General features: G+C 46.1%; 1 protein-coding gene across 3 annotated transcripts; it reads right to left on the reverse strand.

Annotated features, from left to right (window-relative positions):
* Window positions 1-711: 711 nt before the first annotated feature.
* On the reverse strand, window positions 712-20671 carry PLA1A (phospholipase A1 member A). 3 transcript variants are annotated; one of them, XM_076348602.1, is made up of 11 exons: window positions 20563-20671; window positions 18547-18748; window positions 17088-17265; window positions 15249-15357; window positions 11843-11944; window positions 10879-10968; window positions 9824-9991; window positions 8673-8762; window positions 8105-8213; window positions 4386-4550; window positions 712-3054 (listed from the first exon to the last, which is right to left on the reverse strand). In XM_076348602.1, exons 1-11 carry the CDS (start codon window positions 20633-20635, stop codon window positions 2970-2972), a joined length of 1371 nt encoding a protein of 456 aa, XP_076204717.1. In that variant the 5' UTR covers window positions 20636-20671; the 3' UTR covers window positions 712-2969. The 3 variants fall into 3 exon arrangements, with proteins under 3 accessions (XP_076204717.1, XP_076204727.1, XP_076204736.1); XM_076348612.1 differs by lacking the exon at window positions 9824-9991; XM_076348621.1 differs by lacking the exons at window positions 18547-18748; window positions 20563-20671 and adding an exon at window positions 18203-18239.
* Window positions 20672-23927: the final 3256 nt, after the last annotated feature.

Genomic DNA, 23927 nt, shown 5'->3' on the forward strand with positions numbered 1-23927 from the left:
ATAAGCTCACATAGGTTTCTGACCAGAGAGACACTCTTTAGCAAGCACTGAGACGTCTGCCTGCAGACATGAACACTCGGGAGCACATGAAGCACACGCGTGAGACTGCAATGTGACACTCCAGCACCTCCCACCCCACGGTTGTTCACCAGAGCTGCCTGCCCCAGTGTGCTTCCCCGGTTTGTTTTCTAGTCCTGCCTCTCTGAGGTGTGTCGGCAGCTCTGATACCAAGGTACACCGATATCGCTGCAAGCGATACCAGCCTGCTCGCAGAATCTGTGTTTCCTTTGATTTTATGATTCCCATTAAAGTCAGAGATGAAACTACTGTTGTTTGAGGATTTGGAGAGGGAGATAACACCATTTGAAAGGCTTGCGGTGATCTCAAGGCACGGGTGGGAAAGGACAGGGGAAAATGGGCTGCCTGATGGCTTTGGTAATGGGCTTGTAATGGAGAGCATGATATGGAGATTTGATATCATGCATCCCACTGGGCATTAATTGTAGTAAGACCAGAAATTCCTTTTCCAGGGGTTAGGATTTCTCATTTATGACAAGCACCACTTCTCAAAGAAGTTACCAATGTCTGGTGAAAGGTCAGTTGTTTGAGTTGATTCATGTGGAATAAAAAAGGGGAGGGACTGGGACTGGGGGCAGGTGTAGGCAAGAAGAAGAGCCTGAACCCTTTTTTTTTTTTTTTTTTTTTTGTGCTCGATGGGGGATGACCTCAGGGTGCACACACCGAGTGAAGAAATGAGTGAGTACAAAACATCTCTGTGGAGAGCAGCCACTGGTAGGAAGAAGTGCAGTATCTTAGATGAAAATAGTGTGGAGATGGAAGGCCTCTTCCAAGTTCAGCTGCAACGGGCTGACAAGCTTCCCCAGCCATTTCCTCTGTCAGGGAATCAGAGATGGCAGTCCTAGCAGAGGAATCCTCTGTTCCACAGAGCCTGGTGCAACCAAGCTGGGCAGTGAGGGTAACTGTTTCCAGGGTAGATATCCAAGGGAGGAGCAAGGGACGTCAATCCCTCTGTCAGCACGCACAGGGCAGGGCGTTCTTCAGTGCGTCTTGGCACACACACGCAGGGGCACAGCCATCCTGCGGTGTGGGGCTGGCTCTGTGTCAGCCCCGGGCTGGTGCAGGCAGCCCTACCTGCCTTGTGCTGCTCACACAGGGGCTATGGCCCAGAGACCACTTTGGCGTGTCTTGCAAGTCTTGGCTGGGCGAGATCTGCGCCCTCGGGATCTTGCGCTCTTGCTGAGGTCTGAAGAGGCCTCTGAAGTGGTGGGTATGTGGGATCCACAGCGTACACCGCTCCTTGTGCTGCTCGCCTTTGCTGTCACCCCAGGGCAGGAGAACGGGGCTGCCCCAGGTGTGGGGATCATCTTGCTAATGGTTGTCACCATGCTCTGTTGCTGTATTCTTGCTTCAGCCTGACCCCATTGCCCTTCACAGCTAGGAAATGTCTCCAGCAAATTAACAAGAGAGCTGCGGGGGTCCCTTCTGCAAAGGAACCTAAATGGACAATGAAACTACGTCTGTTGTGGAGCTTTATACACCTCCCTGAAGTAGTGGACCGGGTTGGGCTGAATTACACACTGCCCTTCACAGGTGCCTGCTGAGGTTATATTCCAGTCTTCAACAAGAAGCTCCCTGGAAACCCTTCGGTCACGGCACCAACTAACGTGGATCTCTGTCAGGTTGTCAGAGCCCAGCTCTAACCCTCTCCTGAGTGTATGTTGGAGATGGTGTTTGTTAGCTGGTGTTCCAAACAGCCACATGGCAGGGACCAAAAGCTTGGACGTGAGCTGAAAGCAGGAGCTAACTCCGCAGTGACACTGTCTAGTGGAGCAGTAGTGACAGCTCATGCCAAATGACTGAGGCTTCCTCATGGCAGAAGTGCCTTTAACATGCCCCTTTCTCCTGAGCATGGTGTTCCTGGTCCACTTCTCTATCACCCAGTGAAGCCAGTCTAGGGAACCAGAGAAAATGGTCTACAGAAGATGTGGTCTGTGGGCAGAAGTGATGTAAGATTTTCTCCTCTTTAATTTGCATATGCATCAAGATGGTGGAAAAGGTGTGGATGGGTGAGGGCTGTTTCTATGTACGTGCCTCTCATATTGTAATCTTTCACCAATTCTTGCCAAATCTCGGCTACTTTTCCAGGTCTGAAAGGCTGTGCTGAGTTCCTGGGATTAATTTGTGTTAGGTGGCCCTGTAGCTACGATGCTCCATTCTCTTCCTATTACCTTCTATTCTGGGCAGTTGTTCAAAGCAGTGCAAAATTGGATGCAAGAGCACTACTGTGATCCTGATGTCTGTTTCACTTCATGTGAGCTTCAAAGAGAACAAGCCAACAGCCAGAAGAGCTGCTCCAGGCCTGTCACGGGAAGGAGATTCATTCCGATTACTTAGCAGGAGCACTAACACGAAATCAATAGGGTCTCACTCTGAAAGTGTCTTGTAGATCGGACTAGTGAGTTTCCCATTGGAGCATTGGCTAAGAATGACTCCTTCCTGTGCCAAACCTGAGCCACACAGTTTCCCCTTGATGAGGAAAAATAATACTTCTCATCTTTAATATGAAGTTCTCAGGACACTTTAATATAAAACACAAATTAATCATCCCAATACTCCTGTTGTAGGAAGAGTGATATTATCTTCTTCTTTCATACAGATCCGAACCTTGAGATTGAATGACTTGCCTGTCTCACTTTCAGAGCTGGGTACAGAATCCGTAAGATGAAAGTCCCGAGCCAGTCTTCTAACTGAGAGGTCTTGATGCAATCAATCAACCTTGTACTCACCGATGTGCTGTACACTTCTTTTCCTTGACATCCTGTCCCTAATGCAGGAAGTAAAAAATCCATCCAGTTTTATGGTGAAAGTATCATCTGTGAGCAGAGAGCAGCAATAGGTTTAGGGCTCCTTTCCGGTTTTGGGTATGCTTGCATGCTCCGAAGGCAGTGCTAGGCACAAGCAGTAGGCAGCTCATAGGAGATGTCTGTGTTGCCGGGGAGGGTGAGGTCCCAGGGCAGGCATGACATTGTCCTGCTGTGAGAAGAGCACAGGGAAGTCAGGCTGTGCATTAACAGGCGGAGGTTGCTATCCTAACACAGAGGCAAACAAGCTGCAGATGGACCTTGTGCTGCTTTGCAATGGTATGATGAACAGGGTGCTGTGCCCTGGCTGGGATGAATTGGCTGGAGGGGTGTGTATGGGGTTGTGTCCTTCACCCTTCCACTGCCTCCTCCTAGCAGTACCGTTGTTGCTCTGAGCGCTCCCAGTTTAGTGATAAGAGCATAGCTGTGAACCTGTGCAACTCAGCTTTCTACCTGAACCACAGCCAAGTCCAGTGCTTCCAGGGGTACAGGTTAGCACACCTTTAAGGCAATGTGCTGTGCTGTCCCATTCATAAATGATAAAAAGCCATGTATCTGCACATCCATCCCAACTTTGGAGTGCTTTGCTCTGCAAAGCATGCTAATAAGGAATAGTCCTTATGCTCAAGGGAGTGCCTGGTATTTACATAGCAATGCCTCTTTTTTTCCTTATCTGCGCCTACTAGATATATTTTTACTGCCTTGTGCTTGAGTCTCCTTACTGCCCTTCAGAACAGAATTTGAATATGAGCCCAGACTCCGTTCTGCTTCTGGTTTTCCCTGCTTTGGAGTACCCACTATCTTGCTTCAGCCTGAAGCTAGCATAAAAGTCAACTCAGAAGCAATGTGGACAGAGTTTAATTTGTCAGTATAGACACAGCTATATTTTCCTGCCTGCAAGAACTCTGGATCTGCAAAATTCCTGGCAAGAATATTGTATTATGGAGAAGACCATTATCTCGGGATGAGAAGGACTTGGCTGCTTCTATTCTGGATAAGGTAATTGTGGCTGAAGGCATATACTCTACAATGCCTGGCCCAGAAAATGCCAAAATGGTTGTCTTTAGCCTTAGTGCTTTATAAACCTGTGCAGTCTAAGAAGCAGAAATGTATTACTGGTCTTCTGTTGTCTCATCCTGAAAAATGCGCGTCTGTCATGTTTCAAATGGGGGCCCATTGTAGACAGGGGGAAGATGGAGAGAGCAAGCAAGGACAAAAGGAACAAATTCTAGTTAGTACAAGCTTTTGCCACGGTTTGTGACTTAAGCATCTTCAAGGATGATGTGAGTCACAGCCATTTTCCTTCCATGGCACAACACTTTTATCCTGAGGGAAGAATCATAGAAAACTCCTAGAAAACTACCTTGGAAGTTTTTCTCTCTGACAGGTAGAAAATGATTTACGTAGGGACACAGAGGGGATGGGAGAGAGAATGCATTGTTTCAAACCACAGGCTGCACCCACAGGCTCAGTGGATCCCTGTAAGATATTCCTGTGACTTACTTGCTATCAAGAGGCAGCGGGGCTGCACAGAACTTGCCGACAATGAATGACTCATCCTTCCTCCAAAATTGATTCTTGGAGAGATACTTCAGTGTCACGCTGTTTATCTGGCAGAGGGGAACTCTGTGGGCCAGCAGCCGTTTGCCCATCTCCTGGTGCTTAGGTCTGCAAGGCAGGGTGAGAGATGTGAGGGAGAACATTCAATCAACCTGCAGATGCAGGCCGTATGCAGATGTGTTGTAACCCTGGAGGAACCTGGGGTATTATCGTGAAGCCCTCACATACTAAAGTGGAGTGAGAAGACTCATCCGTCAAAACAGGGCATTGCATGAGAGTCTTATTGGCTGTCTCTCCATGTTTTATCGCTGAAGTCAGGAAAATTTCTGTATAAATATCCTCCCTTCTGTCACACAATTACAACAACTCTTCTTGCTATTGCATATAGATTGAAACACTGCCCAGATTGCTACAGAGTGGTAAGTGGTAGATAAGATCAACATCTATGAAATCATGAATGGCATGGATAGGGATCGGTTGTTCACCATTTCTTCCAGTGCAGGAACTAGGGGTCATCAAAGAAAGCTAACAAGTGGCAGGCTCAAAAAGAGTGCACACTGCACAGAGTACCATTCCTTTTAAGCTGTTAAAATCTTTGCTGTGGGATGTTGTAGATGCTAGAAAGTTTACATGACTGTACAAGTCATGGGAGGGGGACTGGACAAGTTCGTGGAAGACAAAAGCATTGGGAGCTAATAAGGACAACCTTTGGCTCTGAAAGTCCCTGAGATGTAATTAGTCAGACACTGGGAAACTATTTGGGGGAAGTATTGCTACATGCTTACGCTGCCTTTTTTTATACTCTTCTCTAGGTATTTGCTTTTGACCATGTGGAAGGTGGGATGCTTGGATAGAGGGACATTAGTCTGTCCCTATGCTCTTACCCAGGTAACATGAACTGAGAAATGCCAGAGGTTGGGTAAACAGCCAGTGATCAGAACCCAGTCAGTTGTGTGCTATGAAGGGGTGCTGCCCAGCCATTTTACGTAGGTGGGCCACCTCCCTTCTGTGGAGTCCATCCAATGGGCCTTCTTATGCTTTATCTACTTGGCATCTCTAAGAGCCGGAGATCATCGATTTCCTTGTGCTCATGAAGAATATGTGTGTAGCTGACTCAACGCAATCCCAGAAGCATGTGGGTGACTGCCTGATCAGAAACGTGATGGTAGGGAAAGGGGAGAGGTGACAAAAGGGTCAGGAAGAGCCTACAGTTCTGCTAACCAAAGTTGCTCCCGGGAGCAGGCTGACAGCTGCACTCCATCCTGCTAGGCCAGAGTGGCCAACCCAAACCAGGATATCCCATCCCTCCCTTAGACTGCAGTGGTAGATGCTGGAGGTTTTGTGTGTGTGACTATGTCTGACTGTGTCTGGCCTGAGGCTGTCAAAAATAGGAAGCATCATGAAATCGGGGTTATAAAGGTGAATAATGGATAGCAAATGGAAAAGAGAGGGGAGGCTATCTCTCTACTGCATGTTGTCCATGGGCAGGATCCAGCCCTGCCCTAGGACAGAGGAACACAGTAAGGTTAAGCAGGTTGAAGAAAGTCACTCCTGGGACTGACATTTGGTCCAACCCCACACAACCTTTAGATGGATGTAGGACTCTTGGCTGGCTTCAGAAGTATGTTTTCTTGGATATGGGGGATCATGTTGTGTGATGTGTAAGCAATGGCAATGCAGCTGGGAAGTGTGCTGTGTAACAAGCTCCTTACTCCGTCAGCCTGATGGCAGCTATGGGGCTTGGGGACATGTCTCTTGGGGCACTCTGAGCAACATGTGGGGTAACGGCATCCCGAGGAGTGAGATTATAATTGATGTTTGGGAGTGGAGAAGAGAAGGGCAATGTGAGGCAAGACACAACTGTGCGAGTCACTTGCTGAAGGTATGAGACTGGCTGAACACTCCCAAGTCCCTGTGCACTTCTGGGGAACTGCAGGATGACATGCATGTCAGATCACCTGAAGTAAGTCAGTGATTGATCAGTGTCTGAACTGTGATGTGAGAATCTATGTTTAGATGCCTGTTCAACACTCTGAGCTTGACTGCACTGGAGGGCTGAGCTTTGCCTAGAGCAGGGAAGTTTGTTTGCTCTCTGCTACAGTGTGAGTTAAAAGGGATATCTTCAATTTTATACTCTCAAATATGTGGGTTTATTGCTGTAAGCAAATTTTTTGGTTTAGCCTTGTGCTTCTTAGGAAGGCACTTAAATGAAACACAGCTGCTGTTCCCCCAGGGTAAGGGTATCTCTGGATAGGTTACCCTGCTATAACTCTACTGTCTCATTAAAACTCGAGGGTACAGCAAAGCCTTGAGACTGCCTGCCTGTCTCGCTTCCCCAGGCAGCCTTTCTCTCCAGTGCTCACATGTCTCCTGCTGGACACCTGTCAAACCCTGTGTCCGACACTGCAAAAGGAAGTGCTGCATGTCTTCCTGAGCAAATCACAGGTCCTGCCTTGACCTGGGTGTTACAATTTCCTCCCTCCTGCATCTTTGGAAAAGGCAGATTTGGCTTCCAAGCCGAAGAGGGGTTGAACAGACTGAGCTCCACCAGGCTGGAGTATAAACTCCAAATTGCAGTGCCTGGCTGGAAATCTGTGACCAAGCAGCTATGTCACACTGGAGAGTACCCTGAAGTGTGGCTTCCCCTTCTCTGGTTCTCACCTCTACCTCCTGGTGCCCAGGACTGAAGCGGCAACACAATTAGTTTCAGGTCACAATGTTTTGGCTTAGCAGTAAGGACTGTGTGGGAGCCAGCGCTGGAACCTGTCTGATCCTAGGAGAGCTGGCTGGGGCTCTTTAGCAGACTGTTTTCCTGCTTCCTGAGGCAGCTAGCAGCATGTGCTAGCTGCTTGTCTACACTGCAATTCCCAGCCCACAGCAGTGGGCAGGAAAGTGTAGGAAGAAGTGAGGAAGACTTCTTCTGGGGAACTTCTCTGTGGTGGAGAGATCCCCCTGTGGCAAGGGCTGTGTAACAGGAGTCTGAGTCTGGTCCTTTAATTCAGATATGTTTTGGAGGAGGGTGGTGCTTTCAAGAGAGATCTGTCTGTCTACACATGTGGTCGTGTTCCCCTGCCCCCTGGACTTTTCCCTACAATGGGATCCTGAGGGCTTTGCTGCATTACTGCAGAGGCAACAAGCTACTGAACACATTTCCGACTGTGCAGAGATGCACTTGTCTCCTCTTTGCCACTGCTGTCCTATTGGGCATCAAGAGAAATGTCTAAGCCACCAAGTCCATCAGTCTGGAACCTCTGGTGGATGGGGTCTTGCTGTAGCCATCTCTGTCTGGCAGAGTAGGGCTAATAACTATCTGACAGTGATAGCGGTTTGAATTGGCACCAGGCAAGGGTATGGTGCAGAAAAGGAACTAGCATAGCAACACAAAAGTATTCAAATTTGGGGATCCTGGAATATAACTACTGCTTTGTGCACTCAGGGAAGAGGTGGACCTAGCCAGGGTTACCGAGTAATGGTAGCACATGCCTGATTCTTGAAAGCATTTAAGGTGAATGTGGAAGGATTCAAGAAGAAAGGTTGTGGTTCATCACACAGTGACTGCACTCAGGGAGATACGCTATTGTTGTGCCTTTCCTGAACCGGGGTAAACATCCTTACACATGGAGCTGGGAAAAAACAGGCCAGAAGCATGCACTGCCACTCACATGGTGATCTTCGCTGTGTCCTTGGTGCTGTTGCTGCAGAAAGTGATCTCAATGCTGGTGACTATGTTTCTTTTCTTCTGCAAGTGGAACTCAACCAGGCTGTGATGGACTGAGCAAGAGGCAAAGCACGTGGGAGTGAGGGCAGGTACTATCGGTTGGACCTACCCCTGCCAAAAGAAGGCCTCTAGCAGCCATTCCCTGGCCCCACCAGCAGAAAGAAGATTAAACAGACATAAGAAAGAAACTAGTCTCTGTGCTGTGCGAGGCACAGTGGGCAGGTCTGCATAGTCCAGTGTAAACAGGCAGGCATTTTCACTACCCTTTACTTCAGTCCTGAAGCCATGAGGCTGTGTTAATCCAGGGCTGTGCCCACACTAATAAATCCACTGGAAAGGGCTTTACGGGGCATATGTGCAGGGTTATTGCTCTTCAGCTGTGTGTCTCAGACCGTCTGGGCCACAGCAGCTGATTCAGATGGGGATGCTGGGTTGTAACTACCTGGCCTCCCTGGAGGACCTGCCTCATTTGGTCAACACTCCTCTGACTCATTTTTTCTCTTGCTACTTACCACAGAATGGGGCTGAGGGACTGGTCATTAAATAAACTTTCACTTCCTTGGGCAGCTTTCTCACGCTGACACCTGCCTGCTCCAGCAGGCCTGCAGGAGGAAATAAAGCCAGTGCAGGGAAAGCCATGAATGACCCAGAACAGAAATATAATTGGTCCTGCTTCACCTCCACTCACCCCGCCCAACTCCACTGCCTTGGAGGACAGACCCTTTTTTTATACCACTGCAAATCAGAGCAAGTACAGGTTTGTGGTGTCTGTTTGACAGGTTAACATTCCCTCAGAAAACCTATTTTGGCTACCCCAGGTAATCATCATCAGAGTACCTCTTGGCAGCTTTGTTTCATTCCTCTGCTAACAAACTGCATCATCAGCTGCACCTGTACAAAATGAGCAAGACTAAAGACTACCAAGTCAAGAAACTTAGTGCATATGTAAATGACAATGCAAACACAAGGTGCTGGGAAACTGAATTTCTCGGTCAAGTGAAAAGACCACCACAACTTGAGGCCTGCACCACTGACTGGCTGACAATGTGGCTTGGTGAGTTGGGGAAGGGGTGGCTGATCTGAGAGCACCTATACCAAAAGAGGCCTCTCCTTATAGTCCTCTGGTACCAGACTGCAAATAGCACCAGAGGACACTTCCTCTCCTCGTGCCACAGCCCAGTTTCAGCAGCCTCAAACAGGCAACTATTACCTTCTCCCAGTCCAGGGAGTTCATCTTTGGGGTGGCCGTGTCAGGAATTTATGAGAAGGAGGTGACACAGCAACAGTGAGTGGTTTGTAGAAGAATGGGACTTTAGGCTTGGGCTAAAATTTCTAGCTGCTTCTCTAAACAAGACACTTTTGGAGCTAATTGCCCACTTGTTAGGCAGGTGATTCTGGAGACTCTCTTTCAACTAATTTGTGGACCCTATGAAATATTTAAAGATCAGAAATGTTCAAGATTTTGGTGTTCTACCTCGGGCAATACATGAGCTTTTAGAGCTTCTCTATAGAAGCCTGAAACGAAACAACTTCTCACTATCCCCAAAGAGATCCAAAGCAAATCCTGCTCAGAGAAAGCTGAACTGCGTACTGTGCTCTGCACTGACATCCATCAGGAATGTATTGTCAACTGCTCCAGGAAGGTCTCGTGCTGGTACTGTACCTATTCTGGGACAGGAGAACAGGAAGGGGTCAACACAGTCCAGGCAACGACCGTTTAAAAAATCTTGATGACTTGCACAGGGGAACGCCATGATCGGACAGGAATGTTTCAAGGCACTGACATAGAGATGTACTGCCCTCATGTGATCGCAAATCAGATACTTATAGCCTGCAAGAAAAAACGCACCCAGAGAAAAGCAGCCATGAGCCTTTCTGTTGGCTTCAGTCTTTTTGCATGTTCCCAAGGAACTGAGAGTCAAGAAACACTCTTACTGATTCTGCAGCGATCCCCTTCCCATTAATAACATTTTGCAGAGCATCTGTGACTACAAGCCCAGATCCCACTGCAAGAGAAGTTATGCAGGAAGTTAGAAGTGTATCTCCCAGACTAACAGAGTCCCTCAGAAGAGGGGGACCACAGGGCTGCCATGTCTCCACCAGTATACCATCAATGAGCCCCCAAGCTCTCTGCAAGGGGGTACAATAGCTTTGACTCCCACCTGCACTGGGACCCCAGCTGTGGGAAGTGAAGTACCATAGGTGTCCCCTGTAACCTGACCCTCAATGCAGCTGGCTCATCCAGAACATACTTGAATATTTATCCACACTATTTACTGTGTGAAGTCCTATTCTCTAGAAGGAAAGAGCAGTAATCATACAAGCTGTCTCTCTAAGTATAGACACAGCTTGCAGCATGAAAACAAAAAGAAGCTTTTGCTAGTAGTACCTAAGAGCCTTTCTAGCAAAAATGTTTTCTTTGTTGATACAAACTCTACTGATGGTTTTGGCTCATACAGAATTGTCACCAAAATCACGTCTCTTAACAGCGGTACTGCCAATACATTTGACCTGTATGTGATTTTAACTTCAGCTGCTTGTTGTACTGCCGAGAGGAGATGTAGACCACGAATCTCTGCTGCCATATGTCTTTACAAATACATGTTGTCTCATTTTGATGTTTGCCCTGACTGTAGCAGGAGCTGGTTGCCAAACAGCATTTTCACAGGCTGCTAAATGGCCATGAAAGCCCTTTGCTTGACCACAGAGTGTTCTCACCTGCAGAGATGAATCGGGGGCATCCTGGCTGATCTTTGCCTCCATTGATGAAATAATCGATGTGGCCTACAGGAATCCGGATCCCGAAATCTGAAAGGAGGTGAAATGCCACTTCATTCTTACACTTGGCTCTTCTATAGGCTTTACCCTACACGGTGTATGACAGGCCCCAATAATTGGTTGAACATTAGTAGTGCTGGACCCAACTCCAGTGCTGGAGACAGCAAGGACAGACTTCCTGTTCCTACACGCCTGTATTGTGCAGGTTTGCTGCATGGAGCAGAGAGTGCTCCAGGCCCTGCCATCAAAATGACGGGGAACTGCAGCTTAATCAACACCTCTGTGACTCAGGTTCTTGATTCTGTGTAAAGGAGAACAAAACTGACCACAACCTTAATGGGGGATTATGAGGCATGATTGAGAGTTATGTTGGGAGAGATTTTTATGATCTCTAGGCAAGAGGTGTGACTCAAAGGCACCACATTATTCTTGAGCATGTTCTGCCTACGCAGACCCTAAGTGCTTTATAAAAGTTACTCTGTTGTTGCACCAGCTGTTGGTTTGACTCTGTTACTTTCCATCGGCACTTGCAGTGGCACCTTTCTTACATTGGGTGGGAAAAAGCGAAGTGAGACTAGACATGTACATTCCTTCCAGGTGGTAAAAGCCATGCTGAGCTGGTTCTGCATAAAGTCACTCTGCTGTAGCAGGGTTAAGGAAGAAATATTTGCTGGAAGATTGCCCTCTGTCTAACCTCCACCTGTCTGTTGCTTGAAGTGCTCTGGGGTATGGATACCTGCCAATGAATTAATCATTAAAGCCTGTCTAATCAAGAAACTTCCTCAGAGTGAACCTGAACTCATGGTAATCTGGCAAAAAAGGGACAATGACCTACAGACTCCTTAGCAATAATGATGGCAGGAGGAACAGAAGCACGGGCCGAAGAAGATGGAAGCCAGCTTACTGTCAGCATCGGTATGAATGGCTTCCACGAAGAGGGCATCCCCAGGATCCAGGCGTTCCTCAGGGCTGGCTCTGGTGTACTTGGGGCCTGCAGGATCCAGGCCTGTAACAAAATCAAATGCCTCAAAAAGTGCTCTTCAGCCCCTCTCTTTCTTAGTTCTGGACCAGTTATTTTATCCAAAACTTTAAAAATGTTGTTAGGCAGAAGAGATAAATTATTCCAAGGTCGCACTGATTATGCTCCAGAATGGCTTCTGCCCCCGCTAACTTCCACTACAGCTTCCTTACCTTGTCCTCCACTGTTCCACTCCCCTTTAGCGGTTTTGTACCTCAAGCTTCTAGGCTGTAAAGCCATGACTGAGCCTCAAATAGCTCTGACAGAGTGGGTGCCCAGTGTCTTTTGGATTTTCGGTGAGAGAGAATCAAACTCCTAACACCTTCCCTAATTGTACCGTCATCTGTATTAGCACTACAGTCTGAGAAACGCCACTGAAGATCATCAGTTAGGTGATGAATTCAGCATCCCAGCCATTAACCAATCCAAGCATTACAAAGGTTTGATACTATCAAGCATCCTTAAAACAAAGAGGCTTCTGAGCCCTCTCCCCACAAATAAAATTGAGTCCTTGAGCAGCCATCTATGTTTTTGCCTAAAACTTGCTCCTAGAGCAACTTCTGGGGAGTCAAAGGAATACAAAAAATTTTCCTTGGCAATACCAAGGAACAGGTTAAAGATAATTTTTTTTTGTTCTGGCTGAGGTTTATCCTGTTCACTTTTCGTAGAAAAGTAATCTCACAAGATTTTTTTCACTCCCCAGGCAACAACAATAGTTTAAGAAGCAGCTCTGCTCCACATGCCACTTTTAGCCTCAGAGCTGCCAGTTTCACTGCCTAGGACTCAGTCCCATTAATTCTCTATGGAGAAGGCAGTATCAACAATACACAAACTGACGTGTCTGTATTTGTGAGGGGGGAGGGCAGGAGGAAAAGGGAAAGAAGGAAAAAAAATTCTTTCCTATTCTTTCTATAAATAAAAGCTAATAATGGGACAAGTGGTCAGAAGAATTTACCGCTTTAATTTTTCTTCTGTGTTCTTTAATCTTGACACATACAAAAAGCTGAAAGGTTCCCCACCCACCTCTACAGACCAAGTTTTAGTTAAAGGCTTTAAAAGATACTGAAAAGTGTTATTCGGTATAGCTTAAAGTTCTTCCTGAGGAGGGAGAAACACCTAATATGAGCAGCAGTCAATTCTAGCACAGCTCCGAGGCAAGCACATTTCTATCCTCTATTCTCTATGCCTACCTCCTCCAAGCACAAGCTGCATAAACTCCATTGAGATGTACATCCTCAGCAGCTAAGAAAACTATTCACTGAAGCTATACTGCATGCAACTGAGTTCTTTCAGGCTTTTTCATTTCCTCTGCAAGTATTGAAACAAATCGCTCTTCAGCAATTTTGGATATGGGCTGTTCATTCCAGTTCCTGTACCATTTGCTTTCCTGCACAGGGAGATATGCACAGGAACAGGCATGGGTTAAAGGAACTCACTTCACAAAAATAAAGTCCATGCTCTGATCTCCAAGACTCACTCTGGTTTTGCTCCGCAGCTCTTTTTAGGTGATTGAAAACACTTCAGCAAATTATGGCTCTGGGAATCACATTCCTCTGTGCGTGTATGCATGTGTGTGAGGAGGCGGGAGATGAGATCAGATATATCTTGGGTCTAATTCCACCTGTCTTTCAGGCTCCTAAATCTGAACTGAAACCTGCAACACCCAGTGTGCCTATGAAATCACAGGACAATCAGGAGTGTAGAAAAAGGGTTGTCTTCTAGCAGAGTTAAAAATTAATGGAATAAATAAACCTACAGAGCTTTTATTATATGTAGACAACAGAAAGGGGAAGAGTCTCTGACACTGAAGTTAATTATCATGGTTTCCTGGGAAAGCATCTGCTTCTGCTCATGGGAAGATGTTGCTGATCATAAAATTCTGGTGCAGGACAGTGGTTACTCCAAGACCCTCCTAATGTAAACTTTGATTCACAGCTTAAAAAAGGGCCCTGCATGAAACTCAGCTCCTGTTAAGAAATGCCTGTATTTCATGCAGTGTGGGTAGCTGTGACATGTGAAGGCTGAACCAACATTTCTCTGGACTGTCCTGCTGAGTGTGCAATGAGACCCTCCTTGAGAGTACCTCTGTGGGACAGACCAGCATGGGCTGAGGCAGACTGGGAGCTGTGGTCACTCTACTAGAGCCTTTATGTCTGTTCCTTCGTGGTGGCATTTTCCCTCCTATCAAAATGAATCTCCATCCCTGGGGATTCCCAGAACTTGCAAGATCCTCAACAATCTGATCTGACTTAGAAGGCAGCCCTGCTTTGGGTGGGGTGGGGTGGACTAGAGACCTTCCAAGGTCCCTTCTTACCTAAATCATTCTGTGACTCTATTCATGCTCCATACCTAAAGGCTGACAAGGCCCTGAGTGAACCAAAAAGCTCTAAATGCCATGATCAGCCTCTAACCATCTTTCTCAGTAATTCCCCCACTGCAACCTCTTCCTCACACCCAGGAGTCTTGCTCTCTGTGTTTAAAGTCAGCTCTGATTTGGTACAACTGGGTGGCTGTAGGCCAGTCTACTGTGAAAACAGCTGACTTGTGGGAGAGAACAGAAAGAAGCCTCATCTGGGGCCTCCCAGCATTGGCTCAGGCTCTTGCCTTTGGTCCTTGCCTGAGCTGTGTTCTAGGGATGCCATGCCCAGCCCTGTGTCTTGCTGGTCCTGCTTTTATCTCGCTGACTTGCCTTCCTGGCTCAACCTTGGGCTTGCCTCATCACTACAGACTTGCCTGGTGATCACTGGACTGTGGATGACACTGGTTCCTGTCACTGGACCTGCTCTGCTCTTCTTGCCCAGATAGGGTAGGACTGTGTCCCTCGTCAGTGAGGCTGCTCCCCCACCTACCTTGCTGTCCCCTTGGCTCTCAGCCCACATTTTCCTGCAGAGCAGCTCACTCTTGCTGTTCCCCCACAATGACATGCATTGTGGGCTTTAATGTTAAGAACCACAGAGGTATACATGCTATAAAGTGGAAGCAAAGCATGTGGGTGTTGTGGGTTTTCATTAATCACGAGGCCTCGTATTCTTTTAAGCTGGCAACAATTTGAAGGGTGGAGCAGAGGTGGAAGCACCCTTTTGCAAATACATGCATTCTTTTGGCGGTGTGGAAGGGACTGATGGCTGGAAAGGCATTGTCAGGCTCTTCTGAAGCTAGGAAGAAGCCCATAAGCTTGGATCTAATGAGCCCTTATGCAATTAAAAGACCACTATGGATGACTCCCTTTCCTTGCTCTTTCATGCTCTCCTTTGAAGAGCGAGTGAGGACCCAAGACTCAGTTTTATGATACCTGTTATCCGTCCCAGCTGACCGCCATGGAAGTGCCCCACCAGGCCCCCGACATGCGCACCGAGGCTTACCCCAATGATGTGGATGGATGTCCCTGAGACTCCCAGGGCCTGCAGATTGATGATAATACAAATTAATGTTTCTGTAGCAGAAAGGTGAAATACCCTGTCCCACCTCACACAGCAGCTCTGTAACTCTTCTAATACAGGATTGCTTTTGAGGTCTATGGTGGAGAACCAAATAGATGTGGGAATGATGGACTGCCCTTTCTGTTTTTCAGTCTTTCTTCAGGTCCACAGATGCAAATGCAACCCTAACCAGGTCAGTCAGATGCTCCTGTTCATAACTACATAGCCTGTAGCTTCTCTTTCCCCAGCTTGCTTCAGACTGAATTTCCCTCTCTCAACTGACTGACCCATGTTCACCATGTGAATAATCTTTCTCAGTAAAGCAGAGGAATTTTTTTTTCCACTTTTATACCACCATTGTACCAATATCCTGATTAGTATTTTAAGATTATATTTTCAGAGATTAAGGATTTATCCATGGGCTGAACTGCCAGGTAAAGCACAGCCACTTAGACCTGATGTGAGATAGAATCATAGAATCATTAAGGTTGGAAAAGACCTCTAAGATCATCGAGTCCAACCGTCAACCCAACACCACCATGCCCACTAAACCATGTCCCTAAGTGCCTCATCTACACGTCTTTTAAATACCTCCAGGGATGGTGACTCAACCACTTCCCTGGGCAGCCTGTTCCAATGTTTAACCACTCTTTCAGTAAAGAAATTTTTCCTCACGTCCAATCTAAACCTCCCCTGGCGCAACTTGACCCCATCCACAGGAATTCAGCTGCCTGCAGGCTGGTCTGCATGATGCAGTACCATACAATGGGAGAGCATATGGTGCACGAGGGCATGGGGGCAAGATGAAAAATCCTGACTTTGAAATATATGAGGCCATATCCTGGAGCAGTACTGAGGCTTATGAGAAGAGAATATAGTCTTCTGTGGTGTAGTGTTGCAGGAGAGGTTGGACAGAAAAAATCCTCCAGTAGCTGGACTAGAGCTCAGCACAGACACAGAATGAGTGGTGGGGACACTGTCCAGCTCAGTCATTTGTTCCCTGTGTGACCTAATCAGTAATGAGGGGTGACAGACCTCCCCCCTCCCCATCCTTCAAATGACACAGCAGCTCCAAGGGTTGCCGTATTTCTGGATAGAAACGCGTGACTGTGCACAACGTGGTGCATACCCAGGAACGCCCATGCTGTGCAGCCTGGGTCTGCAGAGCAAACGTTACATGGAGAGTTTACGCATAGCTGGTTAACACAAAGATGTATCGCCCTCATTGCATAAGCATTCAGCTGTGCTGTGCACGAATGAACTGGGACACATCTGGGGATTTCCAGCTGCTGGGAAGTATATCTGAAGCCCAAAGCAAATATAAAACAGCCTCAAATCCCACCCCCTCCAGCTCCCTGCACAAAATTTCTGGACAGAAGAAGACGACTGCCCAGTGAAGCATGGAACTGAGAAAACCCAAGGCATCCTTCAGGTTTGACCCCGGCTGGAGAGGCAGCTGACAACAGGGATGTGTTTCCAGAAAATGTCAAAACTCAAGAAAAAGAAGAAAAACAGTGGCATGCTCAAGCCTGGACTGAGAAAGAGGGAAAAAAGAAATCTCTTTAGTGAGCTACATAGCGCTCACTCTGGAATAAAGAGCCCGCTTGTCCGGCTTCTGGAGACAGCAGGTTGGGAGCAGTTCTCTGGATTGTTTGCATGAATGATGTTCTCTGGCCATGCTCCCCCCACGCTGGAAATGCACAGTCGCTTACCAGGAGCTTGCTGATGACTTGTGAGATGGAGAGGGCCAGCTGTGTGACATTTTCTACTGCGGAGGGATAGGCTCCTGTAGACCCATAAACCCAGTCTACTGCAATCACGTTCACCTGGCTTGTGTGCAGTATGGCATGGACAAGCCCTTCAATCCAGGAAGGTTTGGTACCCAAAGCCCTGCGGAGTCATCAGAAACAAGAATGTTAGGTGTCTTCCAAAATAGGGCATGTGCCAATATGTTGTTCACTGGTGCTGGAGCTTCACATGTCTCAGAGGAGGCTGCCATACAGTTGCTAAAAGTTTCTTCTGGTGCCAGACAACCACACCTGGCATTTCTTTGCGGTGGTAGAATAACACTTTCCAGAATGGGCTGATTCAGAAGGGAACCAGATATTTTACTGAATGAAGTAACATTCACAGGGCTCAGGCTGAGATCTCAGTCTTGCTGTGGTGCTTCAGTTAGCCACCACAGAGCCCATCTGGAGTAAGTGAGCTGACCAGGAACACCTGGATCCTGCTCTGCTACCAACTGGGAGGAAGTCCTTGGTCAAATCACCTAGTCTTTCACTCCTACATTTCCTCATCTGTAGACAATTAAAGGAATTCAAGGAAAACTAAGGAGGCTGTGTCCTACCCACTTCCCCTAATACCACCTGGTGGGGGGTGTTCTATGTCACATGAGGGCAACAGCTGATTTTCTGAAAAGACCCTGCAACATCTTCTGTGATTTCATCTTGGTCTTCTATGCACTTTCCATTCAGGCTTTTGCACGTCAACATAAATAATGTTATATGGTCACACCTGGCTGAAAAATGGCACAGTAAAATAAACTTGCAGAATGGTGGCAGTTTAAAAAAACCCAGCTCAAATCCCTACAATTTCAAGAATAGAAGTATAATGTGTCTGGCAGGGCTCCTAAATGGCTGACTAATCCAGGCTGTTGATAAATCAGGACATGAGCCCCAAGGAGACCATTTAAAGGGACAAGAATCTCGAAGAAAAGACTTCTTAAATAAAAAGGTTGAAAGAAGGAAAGAAAAGGAAAGAGGTAAAGGAGGAGAGAGCAAGAGAACGAGCAAGAGAGAGAAAGAAAGAAAGATTATAATTTCCTAACCTTTTTGGGGCTCCAAAAAATGTGAGAAACATACAAAATAGGCATCTGGTCACAAACTAAAGGACTTCAAGCTGTGTTGTAATGAGGGTTGTCAGCAGCATTTTCCATGCCTCTGGCCCTGGCCCACCAACAGTCTCCCAGACAATTCCCAGGTCCGGTTTGGGGCTGAGCACTCCAGAGTCTGTTCTTAGCAGGTGTTTTGCATGCAGCCACCCTGCTGGGGAGACTAATAACGTCACATGAGCAGGGGGTTTCTGTGCCAGCCCCACCCCGTGCTTGGGAATGCCCCAGCAGTGTTTAATTTACCAGTAAAAACTTAGTCACGGTGTTCTTCTTTCTCTCACCTGAAGCCGTGGATTATGATCTTGGTTTCCAGGCTGCTGTTGAAGCTGGAATTCTTGATGCCATTGTCAGCTAAAATCAGCTCCCCACAGCTGGGGCTTGAGGAGGTGAACAGGAGAAATTGGACCTTGAGTTTACTGCCCCGTAGGAAATTTGCTGTCTGGAAGTCAGTGCAGCGATGCCCTGAGAGTGAGTCTGTATTCCCTGCAACGAGAGAGAGTGAATAGCATATTTAGTCTGCGTCTGTGCAACGGAAAAAAAAGCTCATTCTTATTCATTAGGAAAATGAAGGTAGCAGTCTCACTTCTATTGATAAAGATTAAAAGGACAGAACATAAATTAAAATCAGCTTATTCTGGAAACTTTATCTGCCTGATAAAGTTGTTTCTGTCCTTTGATTGAATGCCAGCACTGGCTGGGGAAGATAACTGTGGATGTCATGGTAGCTTTGACTTCTGAGAGTTGTTTTACTGAGATTTGAATGACATTCTGTTGGGGTTTTCTTCCAAATTGGCCACACATGCCAGCTACTAAGTACATTTATGAGCTGGCTATTAGATCTTTAAAAAAATGGTTGCCAACAGGTAGTCACCACCGAATGGGGATATTTCTATTCAAATTCTGGTAGGCTTAGTAGAAGGTACAAGACTAACTGACAATTGTATCAAAAATCCAGAAATAAATATGAGAATGCTGATGACAAAATATGAGAATGCTGATTACAAAATGTGTCAATAATAATTTCCTGATTGGTTCATTTACTGGATGAAAATGCTTTATGGGAAAGAAAGGGCAAGCTATGAGAAGGCATTTTGATCTAGACAGCAAAAAAAAAAAAAAATCTCAAACCTGTAGCTAGTAAAAAACTGAGCAAATTTAGGCTAGAAAGCAAGCATAGAAGTTTAGCAGTATGTATGGCTAGCAGTATGTATAGCTAGGTTACCCACAGAAGAGCTGGATTCTCCATCTTTTGCCATTTCAGAGGACTGGCTGCTATTTTGGAAGGCTTGTTGAAGGTAAGATGTTAGATTGACTGAAGGACTAATGGGGTGAAACTTGTTGACTTGCAATAAGCAGGAAGCCAAATAATTGATTAAACGATCCCTTCTGACCTAAAAAGTATTACTTTATAAACTGGCATAGTTGCATCCTGCTGCAATGACAATGCATGTACCTTCCCTTTTCTGGACTGGAGGAAGTGAAACAGCCTTGAATCTGCACATACAATAAAATAAAAATAATAATAAAAAAAATCAAACAACCAGCTTCCTAACTGCTGGCGGTTCCCATAGAAGATCCTTTAGGCTAGCTAGGCAGAACATGGCCTGAGGGTCAGCACAAAGAAGTGAGAGTCAACATTCAGATTCCCCCTTGTGGGATGTGACTGTCCCTTACTGCTGTCTATTTTGGTCTTCCTGTGTACTAAAGGCAAGAGAGAAAGAGATGTTCTCTGAGATCAATTCAGAAAAACCACAGCTCATGAGCCAGCTTAACTAGCAAGGGCAGTTTCAGTGCAAGCATGGTGCACGTCAGAAATGGTGTAAGACGAGGGGGTCGTGAGTAAAGGTAAGGCAGGAGGTGCACTGCTGTGAAGCTGCAGGTGATGTGGGACTGTAGTGAATGGTCACAAAAGCAGTTTTGGTTGACAGTACAATTAAAGAAAGAAATGGAAGTGTGGCATCTGTTTATTTTCTCTCAGCTACTGCAGATTACACTTGCCAAGCTTTCAAAGAAGGAGAAGCCGGTGCCAGAAGTCAAGTGGTCCCTTGTCCGCTTCCTTACACTTCAGGGCAAACCCGGATCATTGTTCTAAATCAGGTTAGTGCAATTAAATCACTGAGACTGATTGAATCAAAGCATGGGATAAGAAAGGACCATTCTTGCACTACCCTTTCTCCTGGCACCTAACCAGATTATAACAAGGACCTCTTGACACAGACGTTGTTTAGGGAGAATTGAATTCAGATCCTTCTGTGTAAAACCTTCAATCCCTTGCCAGGCACTCTTGTCTTTCTTACCTGCTTGTGCTGAGCTGAGCAGCAAGAGGACAGCAAGAACAATGAGCGGCTTTCTCTTCGGATCCTCAACCATCTTCCTGTTAGTCCACTACAAGTACAAGGATTGTCCAGAGAAAAACAGCCGTGGTGGGTTGCTCGATCAGCTTGGCTCTGTTAATGATAAACCAGCCTGTGCTCTTTTGGGAAAAAAGGGTAGGGGCAATCACCTCTGCTCTTATTTGACCATTAGCCAAAGTCTGTGTCAGCAGAGGGCTTCACTGACTTTTTGGTTAAAAAAGATGCTGACACCACTTTCCTCCCTACTTCCCTTTCCTCAAGGCAAACTTCTCACCTCAGAAATCAGCTAGTGAAACCAGACCCGGCAAGCGACGGTTACAGTGTTTTATCCTTGTCACCTAGACCTGTCTGCCAAATTCTGACTGGGGACACTGGTTTGTCACAAGGCTTCACAGTAAGTCCATGCCAGGAAGATTCATACCAGCCTTGCATCTGTGTATTTTCCTATTGCATTGCTGCCTCTTTCCTCTATTTCTACTTTTGGCCAGATTCCCGTAACTGCCAAAGAAGGCAAAGCAACAGATTGCTTCTGAAATCGAGGGGAAAGATAGGCTAAAATGTAGTGGCCATCCAGTGGCCATATTGCTGTGATACGCTCAGACTGTACATTTCTTAGGGCAGGGACACTCTTCCTTTGGAGACTGCATTTCAGATGCTACAGGAAATAAAAGGATGATCTCAGTAATGCACCAGGATCATAAGCATGCAAATAGTTCAAACAGATCTTTGAATAAAAAACTTCACTGCTTTGGTGTAAACAGATGGAGGAGCACAAGCGCACAACCAAACCTATGTCTAGGAGTCCGTCACACAACATTCATGAGGTGGTGGTACCATCTCCCTGGCTGCGTTAGACTTTCAGGTAAGGGCACGCCTGTTTCCTAAGTCTCCTTGGTGCGTGTTGGTCCTTCTTGCAGAAGAACAAGGCAGCTTTGCCCTTGACTGTGTTAAATGGTAAGAAGTGTAAGGAGTGAAGGAGCGTTCCCTGTCCAGGCACTGTTCTACAGCTGCTTTATTTGAACAACAAAATGAAGATATCGCTTCAGTCTGATCAGAAAGATGACTAAATACCTTTCCAAAAGCATCAGACATTATTTTCCTTTACAGTTATTGGCAACAGCAGTCATTTCCTTACCCCAGTTTGCTCCAGCCAAAGGCTTTGGGGCTGTTTTAGGCAGAAGGTCTTTTTCAAGTCGCTCCTGAGAGAAATTTCTCCAGTTCTCACAGGGAAGTTAGGCAGCATCAGCTGTCTGGCCTGGAGGGCTACTGAAGCTCTGCCCCATCTGCATCCTCCCATAGACACACAATACAGATACATTCTGATCCTGAAATACTTGGCTCCACAATCAAGCTGGCTTATTGTCAGAGAAGTAGGTTCTTAGTGTCTCTTCAAATATGCGACTGAGTTTGTCAACCCAATCAATTTTCCAAGATTGAAAGCTGCAATACTAATAGCCAACTCCTGGCTTCCAGCCCACTCTTCATCTTTCCAACCCCAGCAATAGACTCAAGTTGATTCACACAGATTGTAAGATAAAAGCCCATAGACTGCAACGGGCCCACTCCTTCTTCATTACACCCACAAATTCCACTGATCTGGATAATCTCTCAATCAAGAAAGGAGGAAATAAACTTGTGAAATCATACCAATAGGCAGTGACATTTCCATACAAGCCTCCAGAGCAACAGCGTAATTGTGAAAATGACAAATTTCTTAGACTAAAACAAATTGGAGCACGTAAAGAAAACCAGTGAACACTTATTTCCAGTTTTTATTTAAAATTATGGTAATAAGCTCTACTCTTTGTAGCAGGATGCAACTGTTACTCTTTGCCAAGTTCTATGGAAATTTTGAAATGCCATGTAATATAAGGCAGGCACTGGTATTACAGCCTTAGCGTAAAACAAACCTGCGGCCAAGATGTGCAGATCTGATTTAGTTTTGTGCTGCTATGTGTACTTGCAGAGTTGTTAAACAACATCCTGGTATGCTAAAAAAAAATTCATGAAATTGAAAATTCTGTTTCCTGAGCAGTTTTTTTTCTGTAATCTCAGATTTAGTTATTCCAGGAAATTTTTGAGGTCAGGTTGGATGGGGCTCTGAGCAACCTGATCTAGTTGAAGATGTCCCTACTCGTTGCCGGGGGGCTTGGGCTAGGTGACCTTCAGAGGTCACTTCCAACCCAAACTATTCTATGGTTCTACGATTCTATCAGCACACTGTGGTGGTCCCCCATGCAAACAGTGAAAGCCACTCAGTTCCTCTGTGCTTAAACTGCTTTTACCAGTAGAACTATTTTGGTATGAAGGGTTTTCTTTTTTTTTGTTTATGAACTTAATTACTCAGTAACTACAGTTATATTAGTTCAGAAACTTCATGTTGGTGCCACTTACTTTACTTCCCAATGGGAGTGATTACAATGGCAATGGGAACACTGTTGCAAAGACTTTCAAACCACATTAGATTTCTTTTAACAGTTCCTTACAGCGTAGGATCACGAAGCACAGTGTGATTCACCTGAGAATGAGTCAGGGATAATGAAAATAAACAAACTTGATTTTATGCACAAATTCTTTTCATTAAAAAAATTGAAAAAATCACGCTGTCTGCGCATTCAAGCAAATGCTGAAAGTGCCCAGCTCAGCTGAAAATGTCGTCTCCCCACCCACAAAGCAACAGCTGGCAGAGGCATATAAGCACTGCAAATGCCCAGCAGTCAAGTGGAAATCTGATCACAGGAAAATTCACTTAGACTGGAAAACTGTTCATTGATACCAGAAACAATGCAGTCGGGGTGGCAGTGCGGGACCTTGGGGGAAACCAAGTGTGAGTTAAGCAAATGACGACTATTTAAAAGCACTCCCTGTGGTCTTTGCATTTGAGGGAGGACATGAAATACACGCAGAGCTTAGCTCACTGTACATTAAGGCCTGGATCCACCCTACTGCTGGAATACTTGGTATCACAGCTCCTGTATTTTCTGTCCTTTGCCCGTGGAGTAGAAACCATGGCTTTATGTTAAGCACCTAGGCTCCTATGTATTGTTCCCAGGATTGACAGAGGAACCGGGTTTAGTTCTCACCTCAACAAAAAGCGATTCAAACTCCTGACTTTCAGAAGAGTGTCCTAACTATGAGATAGTAGGAAGAAAACGTTCAAGATTGACTTGGCAGCTGAGGAAGGGAAAAACATGGGCAAGTCAGATTGGGTACTCAGTCAGGAAAGGAGGAAAACCAGTCATTTTCTTGAGTCTTTCATGAGTACTTTATGGACCTTCTACCTAGTATGACTGTATAAGTATGCACAA

This window comes from Aptenodytes patagonicus, chromosome 1 (assembly GCF_965638725.1).
Source record: "Aptenodytes patagonicus chromosome 1, bAptPat1.pri.cur, whole genome shotgun sequence".
Classification (NCBI taxonomy): domain Eukaryota; kingdom Metazoa; phylum Chordata; class Aves; order Sphenisciformes; family Spheniscidae; genus Aptenodytes; species Aptenodytes patagonicus.

Coding starts and splice junctions, on each gene's coding strand:
- PLA1A (XM_076348602.1), bottom strand. CDS start 20,635: ATGGTTGAGGATCCGAAGAGAAAGCCGCTCATTGTTCTTGCTGTCCTC. Junction 8,214..8,672: donor TCCCTCAGCCCCATTCTGTG/GTAAGTAGCAAG, acceptor CCTCTTGCTCAG/TCCATCACAGCCTGGTTGAG. Junction 4,551..8,104: donor GACACAGCGAAGATCACCAT/GTGAGTGGCAGT, acceptor CCTGCCTTGCAG/ACCTAAGCACCAGGAGATGG.